Source organism: Muntiacus reevesi, chromosome 2 (assembly GCF_963930625.1).
Source record: "Muntiacus reevesi chromosome 2, mMunRee1.1, whole genome shotgun sequence".
Lineage (NCBI taxonomy): Eukaryota > Metazoa > Chordata > Mammalia > Artiodactyla > Cervidae > Muntiacus > Muntiacus reevesi.
This window is the reverse complement of record NC_089250.1, coordinates 1,080,996-1,099,921: the sequence shown is the minus strand read 5'-3', so window position 1 is coordinate 1,099,921 and position 18,926 is coordinate 1,080,996. Positions and strand designations below refer to the sequence as shown.

The 18,926-nt window shown below is 40.9% G+C and overlaps 1 protein-coding gene across 4 annotated transcripts in view; it reads right to left on the bottom strand.

Moving 5' to 3' along the window:
- The window catches only part of PLCB1 (phospholipase C beta 1), an 830,993-nt gene that overhangs the window by 545,743 nt on the left and 266,324 nt on the right, over positions 1 to 18,926 (bottom strand). For all 4 annotated transcript variants that reach the window (XM_065920849.1, XM_065920850.1, XM_065920853.1 and 1 more), the window contains exon 3: positions 16,501 to 16,569. In XM_065920849.1, the coding sequence (XP_065776921.1) occupies positions 16,501 to 16,569 (69 nt within the window). The remainder of the gene's footprint in view (positions 1 to 16,500; positions 16,570 to 18,926) is intronic.

The window sequence follows — 18,926 nt, the reverse complement described above, 5'->3', positions numbered from 1 at the left end:
TTCAGGGGTACAGCCAAGTAATTCAGTTATACTTATACATGTATATATTCTTTTTCAAATTATTTCCCCATTAGGTTTTTACATAATATTGAGCAAAGTTCCCTCTCTTATAAACAGGGAGTTCCTTGTTGGTCATCAATTTTAAATATAGTAATTTTCCATTATGGTTTATCTGAGGATATTGAATATAATTTTCTGTGCTATACAATAAGATGTTGTTAACTATCTTGTACATATTTTTTTTAATTCCTTCCATTATACCAAGCTGCTCGTGACTGTGGCTGGCAAAGTCATTTCAGGTATATGCATCATTGAATTCTCACAATGACTCTGTAGAAGTCATAAACATTACTTTCACTCCCCCTAACATTTTCTTCTCTTACATCAGATCAAATTGCATTCCACTTTTTCACCCTGTTTGTGCACATGTTAGATTACATGAAAAGCACATTAGAAGCTAATCTCCAACAAGAAGGTAATTCAAGTAATACATGTGCTTAATTACCCATCAAATTCAGTGAGAGTTAAGAAGAATAAACCAACATTGAACCCAAGGCAGGTAGGCAGTTAAGTCACAAGAAGTGAACTCCTAAAGTGTATTCAACGTTAGGATGTGTGTCTTGTTACCAATGATAATTCAACTCACCAGACAGCGTTATATCTAACCGGTATTATTCTTACAGAGAAGCTAAGAAACCGTCCCAGGATCTCTCAGTTAAGATATGAACTGGGATTTGAATCTGAGTCTCTTTAACTAACTTTGGTCTTCCCTTTCCAAAGTGCTTCCAATTTTACTTCAATGGTTTCAAAGTGCAGAAAAAGATACCAACATGTTCTTAACTGAAAGTAAATTGCTCTAATATTGTGACTGCAGCCATGAAATTAAAAGATGCTTACTTCCTGGAAGGAAACTTATGACCAACCTAGACAGCATATCAAAAAGTAGAGACATTACTTTGCCAACAAAGGTCTGTCTGGTCAAGGCTATGGTTTTTCCAGTGGTCATGTATGGATGTGAGAGTTGGACTATAACGAAAGCTGAGCGCCAAAGAATTGAACTGTGGTGTTGGAGAAAGACTCTTGAGAGTCCCTTGGACTACAAGGAGATCCAACCAGTCTATCCTAAAGGAAATCAGTCCTGAATATTCATTGGAAGGACTGATGCTGAAGCTGAAACTCCAATACTTTGGCCACCTAATGCGAAGAACTGACTCATTTGAAAAGACCCTGTTGCTGGGAAAGATTGAAGGTGGGAGAAGGGGACGACAGAGGATGAGATGTTTGGAAGGCATCACCGACTCAATGGAAATGAGTTTGAGTAAACTCCGGGAATTGGTGACAGACAGGGAGGCCTGGCGTGCTGTGGTCCATGGGGTCGCAGAGTTGGACATGACTGAATGACAGAACTGAACTGAATAGCATTTTGATTGTTGAGAAAATCTATTTAACTCTTTACAAATCTAGGCAATTTTCTAAATAAGGATTTTAAGTATTAGCAGAACAAGTTGCTGTGACAGTCCACTGTAGACAGGTGTTTGGCTGCAAGGAGAAGTATGCTTCAAGTTCATTTTTCTACAGTTAATATATAAAACTAGATGTTTACAGATAGGTTTAAGTAGAGCTACAAAAGTATAAATCTCTCATGTGGAGTAAGCCATAGCAATACCTGAATTCTACTGTAAATAGGTAACTAACTTGCTTTTGCCTGCTACAATACATGGCATGAGTATCAATTATGCATTTTACTTACTAAAAGTCATTAAGGGTGAAAGCTAAAATGTATTTAGCATACACAGTGGACATGAGAGTTGTGTCAAGTGCTTTAGTTGCATTTTACCATTGAGTCTTTACAGCAACCAAATAAGATAAACATAGAGATTATTTCCATAATTCATATGGGGCAATTAAAACTCAGAGATGTAGAATCACTTCCTGGGTTATAAATAGCTAGTAATTGGATTTCAGGCTTGACCATTTGACCCAAAAGCTTGTACAAGTAGTGACTACACTGTAGTAGGCACTTAGATGTGCAAAGATACATGTTGGGGGCCTGGGGTACAAAAGAATGGGCACAAATGTAATGATGATACAAAAATAATATAAGCTGCAATATGGATCCTCTGCAAAAGCAATAAATAATGTGTATTTCTGAAATAATTCCAACTATACATTTCTACCCACTTTAACAATCAAATTGATTATAAAGAAAAAATCGACTTATTTATATTAGATCTATTTTGACATAATTCTTTGTATGTAGTGAGCAAATATTGTTGTGGGCTGAATTGTGACTCCCACCCTTCCTCTGTATTCATAGGCTAGATTCCTAACCACCCGCACCAGTGTGTGTCTTTATTTAAGGATAAAGTCCTTAATCCTTCAAGGTAATCATGATAAAATGAGGTCATCGGGTGGGCCCTAGTCCAGTACACTGAGTCCTTACAAGAAGAGGATCAGGACACAGGTAAGTACAGGCAGAGGCCCATGTGAAGACAGAGGGAACAGCCAGGCATCTACAAGCCGGCAAGAGAGGCTTCGGAAGAGACCACGCCCACCAACACCTGATCTCAGGCTTCAAACCTCCAGAATAATGAGAATACAAGTTTCCATTGTTTAACTCGCCCCACCTTTGGAACTGTTAGGCAGCTGGAAACACTCCTACAAGCGGCACACTTCTCGTTACATTAAGTACAGCCAGGAATGTTGAGGGGAGACAAGACTGAAAACAAGACTTTTGATGAGGGAATATTATAGGAAAGTTCTCAGTGCCTTATTGTGCAAAGTCCTTATTTTAAAAAGAGAAACATATATTTAAGCTGATTTTTTCTTTTTTTTTTTTTTAAATGAGAGCAGTGCAGACTTTAACCAAGGAAATTTAAACATGGGAATCTCCGGGGAGCTTTAAAGAAACTATCAGTGCTTGAGCCCCACATAAGATATTCTGATTTAATTTATCTGGGTGGGGCCTGGACACTGAGATTTTTAAAACTCCCCCAGTGTTTCTCATCTCTCTTATTAGAACCAAAGTTTGAAAACCCTGGTTTAGAGAGAAATTCACGGTGTAGAATTAAAGTAATATCAGCTATATCCACAAGGTGGCGTATTATGGTATATGAAAGAATTAAAATTGAGAAATGTTTCCAAAATGCAAGTCCATACCATTGCATGTAAAACAGACTGCATTTAGGTTGAAGTTATACAAGACAGGAGCAATGATAGAGTGAGTCAGAACCATCTAAAAAGACCTGAAGTTTAGTTAAATCATGGTACTAACCCTGTCACCCTGCTTGCAACAGGAGGGTCACCCTGGCCAGAAGGAGAACGCTCCTAACTGTTAAATCTTTCACCTACTACTAGCCTTTGCCAGAACTGTGACCTCTCCCTGGCCCCTCAGCAACTCTTCAGGGACCTTTTGAACTCTTTGGCAGTAGATACTAAGACAGAGGCTTGCTATTATTTTTAAAAATAGAATCTTTTCTCAGCCACACACATATTTAGCTCACCATGTTTTACAGGTGGACACACACATATGTACCCTGAGTAATGGAGGCACCACTCAAATATTCAGATTTAATTGTTGGTAAGAGACACACCAGTCCCTTCGCAAATTTAGTGATTTACACCAATATCCCAGAAGAGACTTAGCCTATCTGTGACTGGTTATGAAGAAGTTAAAAACTTGCAACCATTAGAGAAGATATTCTATAATTTAATGGTAGCTTTAAAAGCCTTCACTTATTCATTATAGAATGTCCATGAGGTTGAGGGGCAGGTGGAAAAGACCAAAGAGTTTTAAACACAAAGATCTACCAAAGGAACCATTCCTTACCCTCCTTAGCATCCTGATATTTCTGATACTAAATCTCCAACTAGTTACATAAAGGTTTTTGTTTCCAAGGAAACCACTGACATCTATGGAATTTAATGAACATGAAAAAGGAGCTATGCCATATAATTTACATCTGGAGATAAATGTGAATAGCTGTCAAAATGATTACGCACACATTGATAATTCTGTGAATTTTTAACCCTTTTTTTCTCCATTTGGTAAAGATGTAAATAAACATTTGTGCAATAAAATGACAGAAGAAAATCCTGTACCCCTTTTACCCCAAATCAGCTGTGGCACCATGTCGGGTAAATTAGGAAACAGTTGGAACCAAGATTATGGGCCAAAGGTAAATCCCCTCAGCTATTGAGTGGAAAGAGAGAAGCCTTTATCTTGTTGTATAAAGGGTTCTCTTATTCTTCAGTAAACCTCAAATATCTACACAAAATTATGACTGTGGCTTCACGTAATGGTGGGATCTTCAAAATCAGGGAAATAGGTTATAATCAGCAAAGGGAGACAATGAAGAAAGTACAGTTCCAGGCCTCAAGGATGATTCATTAAAACCACTGTTGTATAACATTCACATAACAGCTCATTATGAGGTTTTATAAATTGGCATCCAGATTCTATGATGAGCTATTTAGGATTTGATAACCCTTAAATAAATAGCCTATTTTGAATATTAGAAAGGAATGCTAATCATATAGGGAAAATATTAAAAGTGTATATAAAGTGTTATCTTCAAAAAAGTTACAAGTATGCAAAACTAAAAAGAAAAAGACTAGCAGGAAACTACTATTTTATTCAAACGATGACTCCTTCCTCCCTTTAAATGCTCTTAGGCTTCCAAGGTATACTGTCTTCTCATTCTCCTTCCTTCTCAGTCTCTATTTTTATTATGGTAGCCAAATGCACATACCATAAAATTTATTATGTTAGTGATTGCCAAATGTTGCAGTTTAGTGACATTAAACAAATTTACATTGGTATACACTATCACAACCATTCATCTGCAGAATCTTTCATCTTCTCAAACTGAAACTCTGTCCTCATTAAACAGGAACTCCCCAACCTCCCTCATCCAGTCCCTGCAAACTGCCCATGCTACTTCTGGACTCTATGAATCTGACTATTCTAGGTACCTCTTCAAAGAGGGATCGCATGACGTTTGTCATTTTGCATCTGGCTTATTGCACTTAGCATACCTTTTCCTAGGGTTATCCTTACTGTAGCAGTTAAAATTCCATTCTTTTTTAAGGCTGAATACTATTCCCTTGTGTGTATCTAGGGCATTTTGTATATCCATTCATCTACTGATGGACATTTGGGCATTTCCACCTTTTGTAAGTAATGTCACCATGGACACTGGTATACAAGTACCTTTACAGTTCCTGCTTTCCATTCCTTGGGGAATATACCAGTTTCAGTCTCTTTCACTGCTCCTCCTCAGCCCCTTGAAGCCTAAATGCTGGAGATAGCATGGTTTAGAGATCAGAAGGTTCTTTTATACCCATATTCCTTAAAGGCCTTCCTTGACTTTGAGTTTTGAAGAATCAAAGTCATTAACTCCGTGGCCAACATCTCCCTGCTCCATATTTGTAGATTCAAATGTGATGCCAGGTGGAAGTCTGATAAGCATCTCAAGCTTTAAATATCCAAAAACCAAACTAAACTTTTCTGTCTAAGTGAGCTTCTTCCTTCCCATCTGCATGAAAACCCAATTCCCACACTTTCTGAAGTCAAAACACTAAAAGCTGTTCTTGAATCCTTTCTTTACCCCATCCCTCACGCCCAAGGCACTAGCAAAACCTTTTGCCTTTAAAACACACTCAGAGTCTGGGGTTTTTCTACAGCTATTGGTCAATAGTCAGCACCGACACTGCCCGGGCACTGGCCGCATCGTCTGGGTGGTACCCTTCCCCTCTGTCCTCTGTGGCCTGTTCTCAAGGCTGTGGCCAGTGGCATCATGTCGGGTAAACTGGGAAACAGTTGGACGGTCTTAAAAGCTAGATCAGATCTTTGTCACTCCTCTGCTCAGAACGTTCAGATCCTTGCTCTCAGAGGAAAAGCCAAAATCAGTAGCATGGCCTATGAAGCCCAAAACATGTGGCCCCCAGCCACCTACAGCCACCTATTTGACTTCTGCTTTTCTTTGCTCTACTTCACGGTAGCCACACTGGGCACAGAGTTGGTTCCTCAAATATGCCAAGCTTGTTCCTACATCAGGGTCTTTGATCTTATTGTACCCTCTGCTGGAATCCTTCCCCTTCCCTTAATTCATGTCTCTGCTCATCTGATCTCAGCAAGAGAGCCTACTCTGCTAGGGCTCAGAAAAGCGGCAACCCTCTCTGCCACTCATGATCTGTGGCCCCTTATCCTTGCTTGATTCACTTCAGTGGGACTTATCTGCCATCTGCTTCCCCCACCCTGAGGGGTGCTGGAGGGAGCCTGCTCACAGGGCTCTAGGCCGTGTGCACACTGCTTTCCAGCTCTAGGTGATGTCAGGATCTGGTTCAAAACCCCCCAGGTTTGGAATATTCACCTAAAGTAAATCAAGAAACACAGCAGATCAGGGATTTCCTCCCCCTTCCTCCCTTCTTTCCTTATTTTTCCTCCCTCCACTCCTCCTCTCTCTCTCCCTCCCTGTCTTTCTTCTTTTGCTTTTTTTCCTGGAAAGCCAGTTTACCACTGCCACCTGTCTCCTACTCCTAAAAAGAATGTTATATGAGAACAGAGTTGTTTTTTCCTAGTGCCCAGAACAGTGCCTGGCAGAAGCAGATACTCAATGGCCATGTGTCAAAGCAACAATGAAATTGAAAAGTCATCATTCTGATATAAGGATTAGAAAAACAAGACCTGTTCAGCTTTTCATATTTAGTTTTACTCTAACCTGCCTTATGTGATTGTGGTGATATATACACAGGTTTCCTGCATTATCCAAAAGTAGAGCATCCGTGTGAAAGTTTCCATAAGCTGAAAGGGCACAAAGTGGAGAAGCAGTTGCCTTCAGACACAACATCTTGCTAAGCCAGGCACAAAATAAATCGAGATAAAGCACAGGTGCTCACAGAGGCGGTGCAAAGCTTGCTGAGGTGCTGAGGACAGTCCCGGGGAAGGAGCTCGGAGGCGCCCTTCAAAGCTCACAGCAGACCGCCTCTGTAAGGGCTCCTCTGCTGCAAACAAGTGCTGAGTGTCATTCTGCCACCTTTTGCTTTTTTTCTTTTTTGTAAAAGTGAAAATCCTCTTCAGATTTCTTTCATTGAGCCAAAGCAGGTGCTAATGTAGGTCTTTCATAAAACGAAGCAGTGTAAAGTGAACTTCGGAAAAGCACGCGGTACCTATGCTGCTGTGCTGCCCTGCACCACGGGAACATTGGCCGCGGCTGCGTGACTGAACCGCGCTCCTCACCACGTGCTGCACCGCTACACGCCGGGACTGCAGGGTCGGCGCCCCTGCCCCACTCTCTGCTGCACGATGCTCCGAGGCCACTGCGCCCCTGCGCCCCGCTGCTGTCCCGCGCGCTGCGCGGCTGTGTGACTGAACCGCGCTCCGGCACCCCTGCGCCGCTGCGCTACCCGCCTGTTCCGCAGGGCCGGCACCCCTGCACCACCTGGAATTCAACTGTGACCTGGATATATACAAGGTTCTGTTGTGCTGTGCTCCGTCGTGTCCGACTCTTTGCAACCCTATGGACTGTAGTCCGCCAGGCTCCTCTGTCCATGGAATGTTCAGGCAAAACAATGAGTGGGCTGCCATTTCCTTCTCCAGGGGATCTTTCCCAACCAGGGATCAAACCCACGTCTCTTGCATCTCCTAGGTAATTGTCCGTTGAGCAAGAGAAGCAGTTTACTTTGCATAAAACACAGTTTGAAAGTACAACCCATAGAGATCCTTGTCAGTGATACTGCTGCATATATATCATGAGACCTTAACAAACCTGGGAGTGTGTGACTATGGTGTTGCTCCTTCTGGAGCCCAGAGCAATCTTAGAACTGCTTTCAAGAAGACATGTGCAAAATTTGACATGTCTTTCTTCTTTTTAATTTCATGATTTGCTATGAGTAGGGTAGGAAGTTTTACCTCCGTTTTATAATCTGTAAGATGGGGTGCCTTGGCTTAATGAACTGCCCTTAAATGTTGGAATAAGCAGCTAACAAAATTTACATGCATAAAAATCATGTGCTCCCCTGACACTGATTTCATCGATGAGAAAGCAGAGGCATGGAACAGCCTGAGCTCGTTAATGGCAGGGCAGGCACCTGAAACCACAGCTCCACTTCTCTAGGTCCATCTACTTCTCAGCACTCCTAAGGATGAGATGCTTCCTAAGAGGTAAAGGAATTACCTTTTTTTTAGCAGCATTTCTGAAACCTTTCTGGGACAAGTAAAGAATTCCCCAGGAGACGCAGGTTCAATCCCTGGGTTGGGAAGATCCCTAGAGAAGGAAATGGCATCCCACTTCAGTATTCTTGCTGGGAAATCCCAGGGACAGAGGAGCCTGGTGGGCTATAATCCATGGGGTCGCAAAGAGTCCAACACTACTGACCATGCATGCACTGAGGATTTGGGGTAGCCCATACAAAAAGTATACTTTTTGTTCTGTTCCAGAGCATACACTCACACACACAAAAAAAGTATCACAAAATTTTCTCTGCACAAGACACTGATCTTTTCCATTCTAGTCAGGCCTATTTTATTTCATTAATGCTATACCACTAATAGATCAGAAACCATAGTGATACACACTCCTTTAAAAATCAAAGCTCCTTTTGAAATGAAGATGCAGTGAGTGTGTGTATATGGCATAGATAAGATGCATGTAATATAGAATCTTTTTCTTAGACGCGCTTCATAAACCTGGGGGCTCAGGGGACTGTAGGGAAGGAGAAAGGGAGGTGAGGGAGAGTACAAAAAGGGAAACATAAACACATTTTATATCTCAAAACATAAGGTACTTTTAGTTTAGCTTTTCTATTTGAATAAACATTTCCTAATTTCTCTCCATTGAGAAATTGCAGACCTGCTAACCTGAACAAAAGCTGTATATAGCAAAGCAGATCTGGAATTGAATGCATTGTGTCAGGAGTCGACATTTAAAATTCATTAACACATAGACACTTTTTCATTTCCTATAAATGTTATTTCAATTCACAGCAGGCATAGAAAATAGTTCATCTTCAACTAGATTGTGAGTTTTTCTATAATGAGACGCTGTGAAAAACAAAAATAATAGGAATACATGGATAAATACTTGTGGGGTACTTGCATATTTTGATAAACACTATCTGCTCCACACATGTTCTGCCTTCCTCTGATCACAGTCCCCACAGAAAGTCTTCCACTCAGTCTGTCTCCATGTTGCATCATCTTCTTGTCCTAAGCTTCCCAACTTTTCTCACTAATCATCGTCCTGCTGTGTCTAGCCTTGCCAACACAATGGTCCCCTCCTACGGAGGCTTCTTTCTCCAGACCAAACGCCTCCTTCTAGGAAGTAGTTATGCTTCTGTCTTTCTGGAATACTCTGCAGGAAGCTAACCTCTCTGTTGGTGCTTGCTACACAGAATTGCTACAGTGTGGGAAGCTGGGTGCTGCCAGGGGTGGTATGCAGAGATGGCCACCATGAGGACCCTGAGGAGGAAAAAGGAATTCCCTCCAGCACCTTAGAAGTCAGTCCAGTGAGAGAAAAAGACATCTATTCCTTGGTAACAGTTCTTGAGCAGCTGAATGAAACTCGATGTAAACTCAGAAATTTCACTGAATTGTTCAACACATTCCAATCATTTTTAATAAATCAACTTTTCATTTATCCAGTTCAAGATAAGATTTTCTTTTGCAATTTAAAGATCTTAAATCTGGTATTAATAACCTACTTCTTTCTTGCCTGTCCATCCACCAAGTCCCTTTCAGCCAAGCCTCTGCTCCAAACTGTTTTTACAACATAAGCTTTTCCAGTTTGAGTGAAATGTAACTGAATTCTGTAAATTTGAAATTTAAATAATGATAAATAAAAAATAATGATGATAATAGCAATGATAGTGGTTACAATTTAATGAGTGCTTATTATATAGTAGTGATAAGTGCAGGCAGTGGTATTCAAATTTTGTGACAAATTTACTTTTCAAAACCAAATGTCCAAACCTATGGGACACTGTAAAAGCAGTGCTAAGGGGAAGGCTCATAGCAATACAGGCTTACCTCAAGAAATAAGAAAAAAACTCAAATAAATAACCTAACTCTACACCTAAAGCAATTAGAGAAGGAAGAAATGAAGAACCCTAGGGTTAGTAGAAGGAAAGAAATCTTAAAAATTAGGGCAGAAATAAATGCAAAAGAAACAAAAGAGACCATAGCAAAAATCAACAAAGCTAAAAGTTTGTTTTTTGAAAAGGTAAATAAAATTGACAAGCCGTTAGCCAGACTCATCAAGAAACAATGGGAGAAGAACCAAATCAACAAAATTAGAAATGAAAATGGAGAGATCACAACAGACAACTCTGAAATACAAAGGATCATAAGAGACTACTACAAGCAGCTCTATGCCAATAAAATGGACAACTTGGAAGAAATGGACAAATTCTTAGAAAAGTATAACTTTCCAAAACTGAACCAGGAAGAAATAGAAGATCTTAAAAGACCCATCACAAGCACGGAAATCAAAACTGTAATCAGAAATCTTCTAGCAAATAAAAGCCCAGGACCAGATGGCTTCACAGCTGAATTCTACCAAAAATTTAGAGAAGAGCTAACACCTATCTTACTCAAACTCTTCCAGAAAATTGCAGAAGAAGGCAAACTTCCAAACTCATTCTATGAGGCCACCATCACCCTAATACCAAAACCAGACAAAGATGCCACATGAACTACCATATGACCCAGCAATCCCACTCCTGGGCATACACACCGAGGAAACCAGATCTGAAAGAGACACGTGCACCCCAATGTTCATCACAGCACTGTTTAAAATTGCCAGGACATGGAAGCAACCTAGATGTCCATCAGCAGACGAATGGATAAGGAAGCTATGGTACATATACACAATGGAATATTACTCAGCCATTAAAAAGAATTCATTTGAATCAGTTCTAATAAGATGGATGAAACTGGAGTCCATTATACAGAGTGACGTAAGCCAGAAAGATAAAGACCAATACAGTATACTAACGCACATATATGGAATTTTAAAAGATGGAAACGATAACCCTATATGCAAAACAGAAAAAGAGACACAGATTTATAGAACAGACTTTGGGACTCTGTGGGAGAAGGTGATGTTCTGAGAGAATAGCATTGAAACAAGTATACTATCAAGGGTGAAACAGATCGCCAGCCCAGGTTGGATGCATGAGACAAGTGCTCGGGGCTGGTGCACTGGGAAGACCCAGAGGGATGGGTGGGGAGGGAGGTGGGAGGGGGGATCAGGATGGGGAACACATGTAAATCCATGGCTGATTCATGTCAATGTATGGCAAAAACCACTACAATATTATAAAGTAATTAGCCTCCAACTAATAAAAATAAATGAAAAAAAAATTTTTTTTTTAAATTAAACAAAACAAAACAAAACCCAATGTCCACACTACACATATTAACTAGATTCTTGTAGCATCTCTGGGAGTAGAAAACAAGGATCAGCATTTTTTAAACCTCCCCGGGAATTCTATGAGCACTTAAATTTGAGAACATCTCTGCTGCTAGTAGTTTGCTAATGAATTATTTGATTTAACCCTTAAAACAATGATATGAAGTATTCATTTTATTATTATTATCTAGTGTCTAAGAAACAATGTCTAGTTGTGGATGTGCTGGTGGTGAAGGTCAATTCCGAGGTTGTAAAGAGCAATATTGCATAGGAACCTGGAATGTTAGGTCCATGAATCAAGGCAAATTGGAAGTGGTCAAATAGGAGACGACAAAGGTGAACACTGACATTTTAGGGATCAGCAAACTAAAATGGACTGGAATGGGTAATTTAATTCAGGTGACCATTATATCTACTACTGTGGGCAAGAACCCTTTAGAAGAAATGGAGTCACAAAGAATCTGAAATGCAGTACTTGGGTACAATCTAAAAAATGACAGAATGATCTCAGTTCCTTTCCAAGGCAAACCATTCAATATCAGAGTAATCCAAGTCTATGCCCCAACCACTAATGCTGAAGAAGCTGAAGTTGAACGGTTCTTTGAAAATGTCCTTTTCCTCACAGGGGATTGAAATGCAAAAGTATGAAGTCAAGAGATACCTGGAGTAACAGGCAACTTTGGCCTTGGAGTACAGAATGAAGCAGGGGAAGGCTGACAAAGTTTTGCCAAGAGAATGCATTGGTCACAGCAAACACCCTCTTCCAACAACACAAGAGATGATTCTAACAAGCACATCATGAGAAGGTCAATATTGAAATCATATTAATTATGTTCTTTACAGCCAAAGATGGGGAGCACTATACAGTCAGCAGAAACAAGACAAGGAGCTGACTGTGGCTCAAATCATGAACTCCTTATTGTAAAATTCAGACTTCGGTTGAAGAAAGTAAGGAAAACCACTAGACCATCAGGTATAACCTAAATCAAATCCCTTATGACTATACAGTGGAAGTGAGAAATAGATTCAAGGGATTAGATCTGATAGACAGAGTGCCTGAAGAACTATGGATGGAGGTTTGTAACATTGTACAGGAGGTGGTGATCAAAACCATCCCCAAGAAAAAGAAATGGAAAAAGACAAAATGGTTGTCTGAGGAGGCCTTACAAAGAGCTGAGAAAAGAAGAGAAATGAAAGGCAAAGGAAAAAAGGAAAGATATATCCATTTGAATGCAGAGTTCCAAAGAATAGCAAGAAGAGCTAAGAAAGACTTCCTCAGTGATCAGTGCAAAGAAATAGAGGAAAGCAAAGAATGGGAAAGACTAGAGATCTCTTCAAGAAAATTAGAGATACCAAGGGAACATTTCATGCAAAGATGGGCACCAAAAAGGACAGAAATGGTATGGACCTAACAGAAGCAGAAGCTATTAAGAAGTGGTGGCAAGAATACACAGAAGAATTATTAAAAGATCTTGATGACCCAGATAACCACGATGGTCTGATCATTCATTTAAAGCCCAACATCCTGGAAGGTGAAGTCAAGTGGGCCTTAGAAAGCATCACTAAGAACAAAGCTAGTGGAGGTGATGGAATTCCAGTTGAGCTACTTAAAATCCTAAAAGATGATTCTGTTAAGTTGCTGCACTCAACATGCTAGCAAATTTGGAAAACTCAGCAGTGGCCACAGGACTGGAAAAGTTCATTTTTCATTCCAATCCCTAAGAAAGGCAATCCTAAAGAATGCTCCAACTACTGCACAGTTGCACTCATCTCACACACTAGCAAAGTAATGCTCAAAATTCTCCAAGCCAGGCTTCAACAGTATGTGATCCATGAAATTCCAGATGTTCAAGCTGAATTTAGAAAAGGTAGAGGAACCAGAGAGCAAATTGCCAACATCCATTGTATCACTGAAAAAGCAAGAGAATTTCAGAAAAACATCAACTTCTGCTTCATTGACTATGCTAAAGCTTTTGACTGTGTGGATCACAACAAATTGTGGAAAATTCTTCAAGAGATGGGAATACCAAACCACCTTATCTGCATCCTGAGAAACCTGTATGTAGTTCAAAAAGGAAGTGTTAGAACCAGATATGCAAGAATGGACTGTTTCAAAATTGGGAAAAGAGTATGTCAAGGCTGTATATTGTCACCCTGCTTATTTAACTTATATGCAGAGTACATCATGTGAAATGCCAGGTTGGATGAAGCACAAGTTTTAATCAAGATTGCTGGGAGAAATATCAATAACCTCAGATATTCAGGTGACACCACCCTTATGGCAGAAAGTGAAGAAGAACTAAAGAGCCTCTTGATGAAGGAGAAAGAGGAGAGTGAAAGTTTGTCTCAAATTCAACATTCAAAAAATGAAGATTATGGCATCCAGTCCCATCACTTCCTGGTAAATTGATGGAGAAAGAATGGAAACAATGACAGACTCTATTTTCTTGGGCTTCAAAATCACTGCAGATGGTGACTGCAGCCATGAAATTAAAAGACACTTTCTCCTTGGAAGAAAAGCTATGACCAACCTAGATCTATTAAAAAACAGAAACATTACTTTGCCAACAAAAGTCTGTATAGTCAAAGCTATGGCTTTTCCAGTAGTCATATATGAATGTGAGAGTTGGACCATAAAGAAGGCTAAGTGCCTAAGAACTGATGCTTTTGAACTGTGGTGCTGGATAAGACACCTGAGAGTCCCTTGGACTGCAAGGAGATCAAACCAGTCAATCCTAAGGGAAATCAGTCCTGAATATTCATTGGAAGGACTGATGCCGAAGCTCCAGTACTCGGGCATCTGAGGCAAAGAGCCGACTCATGAGAAAAGGCTCTGATTGTGGGAAAAATTGAAGGCAGGAGGAGAAGGGAATGACAGAGGATGAGATGGCAGCATTGTCCCAATGGACATGAATTTGAGCAAGCTTCCAGAAATGGTGAAGGATAGGGAAGCCTGGCGTGCTACAGTCCGTGTGGTCTCAAAGAGTTGGACACAACTGAGTAACTGAACAACCACAACAACAGGCAGAGAAACTGGCTTTGAAAATGTTAAAGTATGTGGAGATGCTTGAACACCAGCAAGGAATGTAAAGTAAAAAAAATCAAGAATGTGGATTAAAAAAATAGAGAACACAAACCTAGGCTGAAGAAATGTTAAAAGCCATAGTACTCTGAGGTTGAAATCTGTTCTGAAGGGTAGCATTTTAGGTTTATCAACCAAGCAGAACACATACCCTAGCGCCGTTCATTTCTCAACATGCAGTAGACATTTATCACACTGTGTCCATATACGGAATACTTAAATTAAGTAGGCTGTGGGCTGCAGTAAGACAGTCAAACCTAAAGGAAGGTCTCTGTGTGCCAGAGGAACTGACTTGAACTTCCAAAGCCTGGAAACAAGAAGGGTCCAATAGAGGGTAGGCAACTGACTTTAGCCAATAATGACCATGAAACATCAAATTAGGTCAATGAATTTGTATTAAAAGATAACATTTGTAATTGTTATCAGTATAGTTCTTGGAACTAATAGGCTTATGTGAAACCTGTTTAAAATCTTGGGAGAAGAATAAAATGTCTACCCTGAAGGCTGAGCAATTCTGAATCATCAACAAAACATTAAAGACAATAAGCTTGATACAAAAATAAAAGACCAAACTACTGGAATACCATTGTATTCCTAAGTGAGTGAGCGAGTGAGTGAAAGTCGCCATGGACTGTATAGATTCACCAGGCCAGAATACTGGAGTGCGTGGTAGCGTTTCTCTTTCCCAGAGGATCTTCCCAATCCAGGGATCGAACCCAGGTCTTCTGCAGTGCAGGCATATTTCTAAGTGATAGATGCAAATAATGGACCATTTTCAGGTGAAACACAGAAACCTTTCTGAAAACAATTCTGATTTTTCTTTCTTTCATTTACCACATTTTCCTGTAGGTCATTTTAACCTCTCCAGCAATAAAAGCAGTGTTTGGCTGTTTGCTCTATGACAAAATTTGCCACCAACTACCACGCTGTTAGGTATCTGAAGACAATCACTAGGTGACTTTCCTCACTGCACCTCCATAGCAACAGATAATTTTTGATGTCAAAGTACGTGTTTTGACTTTTAAGGAATAAAACAAAAATTGCAGGTAGATATTCAAATAGAAAATCGCTGGTTTTATATCAATTATGGGAGGAGGCAAGTCCCTGAATGGCACCCGAACTTCCCTACTTGCCAACATTCTCTGTGCTACAGAAGAAGTCCTTAAAGTATTAAAATTTAAATACATCAAAGTGTAGTTTCCCAGTTTGATAACAAGTCAATATATTCTGCTATTATACCCTACCAGATAGTCTAAAATTTAAAAATATACATAATGTTTTATTCAGCATTTTTTTGGGCCACACTGCATGGCATGCAGGGTCTTGGTTCCCTGACCAGGGATCAAGCCTGCACCCTCTTCAGTGGAAGCATGGAGTCTCAACCACTGGACCACCAGGGAAGTCCTATATTCAACATTTTAAAACAATCTTCCAAAACTAAATAAATTGCAAACACTGCTTTAGATGCTTCTTCAGTAAGCTTTTCAAACCCAAGTAAGTTGACATTCCACATAACTGATCCCAATGTCTGTGGGTATTCACTGGAACATTTACAAAAAGATTTGACACTCTGGCTTCGGGGATGAAATGACTCCAACTGCAAAATGTTTGAGCTAAAAGATCCTGTTTATCTGTCTAAAAGGTGGATTCACGTATGCTTATAAGGCTCACGGAATTTTTCAAATACTTTAAAGCACATTTTAAGTTTTTAGAATTACCCAGTAACTTTTGTATAATATTTTTTTTCAAAAAAAAAAAAAAACAAAAACAAAAACAAGGGCATAAAGCAAGTCCTATGTCCACTGATTCTATATTTGCTCATTGCTTCCATCTTTTATCAAAAATGGTACTGTTTGGACATACTGGCTTCTGGAAGGACTGGCTGTTTTATTGCATTTTACAACATCTACAACAGAGAAACTTTTAATTGGGGCAATTAATTGATACCATGACACAGCTAAATAATCAAGGCAGCATCTGGTGGGTACCGCACGCTCCACTTCCTACCTTGGGCGCCTTGGCATGCTTCCCACATCTGGCGTCTTTGACAAGGCTGAGATCTAACAGCTCCGTCTCCTGGAAGGCAAAAGTGTGAGATCGTTAAGCATCCACACAGATCTTTTTTCTTTTGTTTCATAGCATTGACATCACTTTAAAAATAATATTATCTTGAGACTTGCCTGAAAATTTCCCTGCAGTTGGGATATTTTTCTCCTCTTACATGCACTGCCTGTCAATGGAATGAGAATGGAAACGAAAAGACAGCTACCTGCTAGTTCTCAGCTTCATATATCATAATACATTTTGAAAGTACAATGGTTTGGGTCCCCAGTTTATCCTATAAGCTGTTCCTAAGTCATGATGAGTCCTGTTCCCTTGTTGAAATATATTCCTGAGAGTCACTCTGAGTGTTTTGAGGATTTGTGAGTGGAGTGAGGGGTTAGGGTTGGGGGTGGGAGGAGGTACCACCTCCAGCTAACAGCATACCCAGCCCGTGTGGCCAAGCTAAAGAGATGGGTATGCCTCCCATACCTGCACCCCAAGCCTTTTGCACACACCCGTTGGGCCTATGTTTTCATTTATTCATTATATATTATTGAATGCCTATAATATTCAAGTTACTCCAGGATACAAGGCACATAAGACATGGCAGCTTCTCTGAATAGACTTGCAAAGTAAATATATATATGCGTAAGACAAGGGAGAGTGTGTTAAGGCCAACTTTAAAGTTAACTGCTATGATGGGGGGGGGGGTGGTTAAAAAGAAAAGATTACTTTTCCCCTAGAGGCTCAGAAAAAAAATTCTGTGAGGAGTCATTGAGACTGGAGAAGGGAAGTGAGGAGATAAAGGTCTCCCCAGCTGGAGGCCCACATGGCAAACGTCCAGCCAAGACAGGGCCAGAGGTTTGAGCAGAGCCTTGAGGTCTTTGTGACCCTTAGTTGCTGGGAGAAGGAGGACAGTGCGTGGGAAGCAGGTGGGAGAGAGAGACGCAAAGGAGGGAGAGAGGGATGGGAGAGGATCTGTGTACACCTACGGCCGATTCATGTTGAGGTTTGACAGCAAACAGCAAAATTCCGTAAAGCAACCATCCTTCAATTTAAAAAAATTAATTAATTAATTAAAAAAAAAATAGAGTGAGTGAGGAAAAGCCCAAGGGAAGGCACAATGGCAGTGCAGGAAGGGGGCGCACACAGGCAGCATGCAGAATTCCACTGTGGGAATGAAGAGCATATGAAGAAGCATATGAAGAAAAGGGAGCGAGAAGACCAGAAATGAACTTGAGTAAATGGATAGAAACCCCAAAATTCCGGCTAGGGACACTGAGCCATGGAGTCTGGGACATGCACATCACCGAGTTACACAGAGCACTCCGCCACCAGCCAGATGAGACTGGTGCAGTGAGCAGAGACATACAAGCTGTGTGCTAGACAAGGAGACTTAGGGATGGCTCCTCCAAGCCCCTTCTCCCGACGGGAAGTGCTGCACCCTCACAGGAGGGGTGGTAATTTCTCATAGGTCCCAACTTTTATGAGGACCAGCACCTGGGGTTCCCAGGCAATCCCTTCAAACAGCCGACCCCGACTCCAAACGTTTGGTACAAAATGGCCTGATTATTTTCCTGAGTCTAAGGTTGATTTCATGATTGCAAGACAATAAGGGTCAAAGATGTGATGGAGTCTCTACACTGGGGTGCAAACCCCACAGCAGGTCCAACAGAACCCTCGGCCCTGCACAGCTCACCACAAGCAGAAGGGAGCACAGCAAACAATGCCTTTTCTGCTTTCGTTCACACTGGCCTTCGCAATTTGCCTTCCCCCATTTTAGTGAATTCCTTAACCCATTACTATGCGTGACTCTGTGGAGACCCTGCCAAACTGTGGTGTGTGACAGGTAGCAAAACCAGCAAGGATCTTGCAGGATGGAGTAGTGGGCATCATGCTTCCCTCAAGGATGCACCATCCACAGTATCAAAGGTCACCTGGTGAGAGTTAGGAACCAACATCTCTCAAATGCTGGACTTAAGACTTCACCCAGGCAAAGGCCTACAGAGGATTCAGGAGATAGGAGGTGGGGCATCTGGCCCAGGTTTCTTCATCTTCATGATAACAGCAGCCAAAACATTTACTGAAAGAGGAGAAACAGGAAGAGAACCTAGCTTGAAGAAAGTTAATCTAAAAGACAAGAACTGAGAGGAGTGCTGAGACACAGAGACCAGACGAAGGTCAAAGTGGTAGGAATAAAGACGACAGAGGGTGAGATGGCTGGATGGCGTCACCGACTCGATGGATCTGAGTTTGAGCAAGCTCTGAGAGTTGGTGATGGACAGGGAAGCCTGGCGTGCTGCAGTCCATGGGGTCGCAAAGAGTTAGACACGACTGAGGGACTGAACTGAACTGATGATAGGAGGTAAAAGTGACTAAAGTAAAGAGAT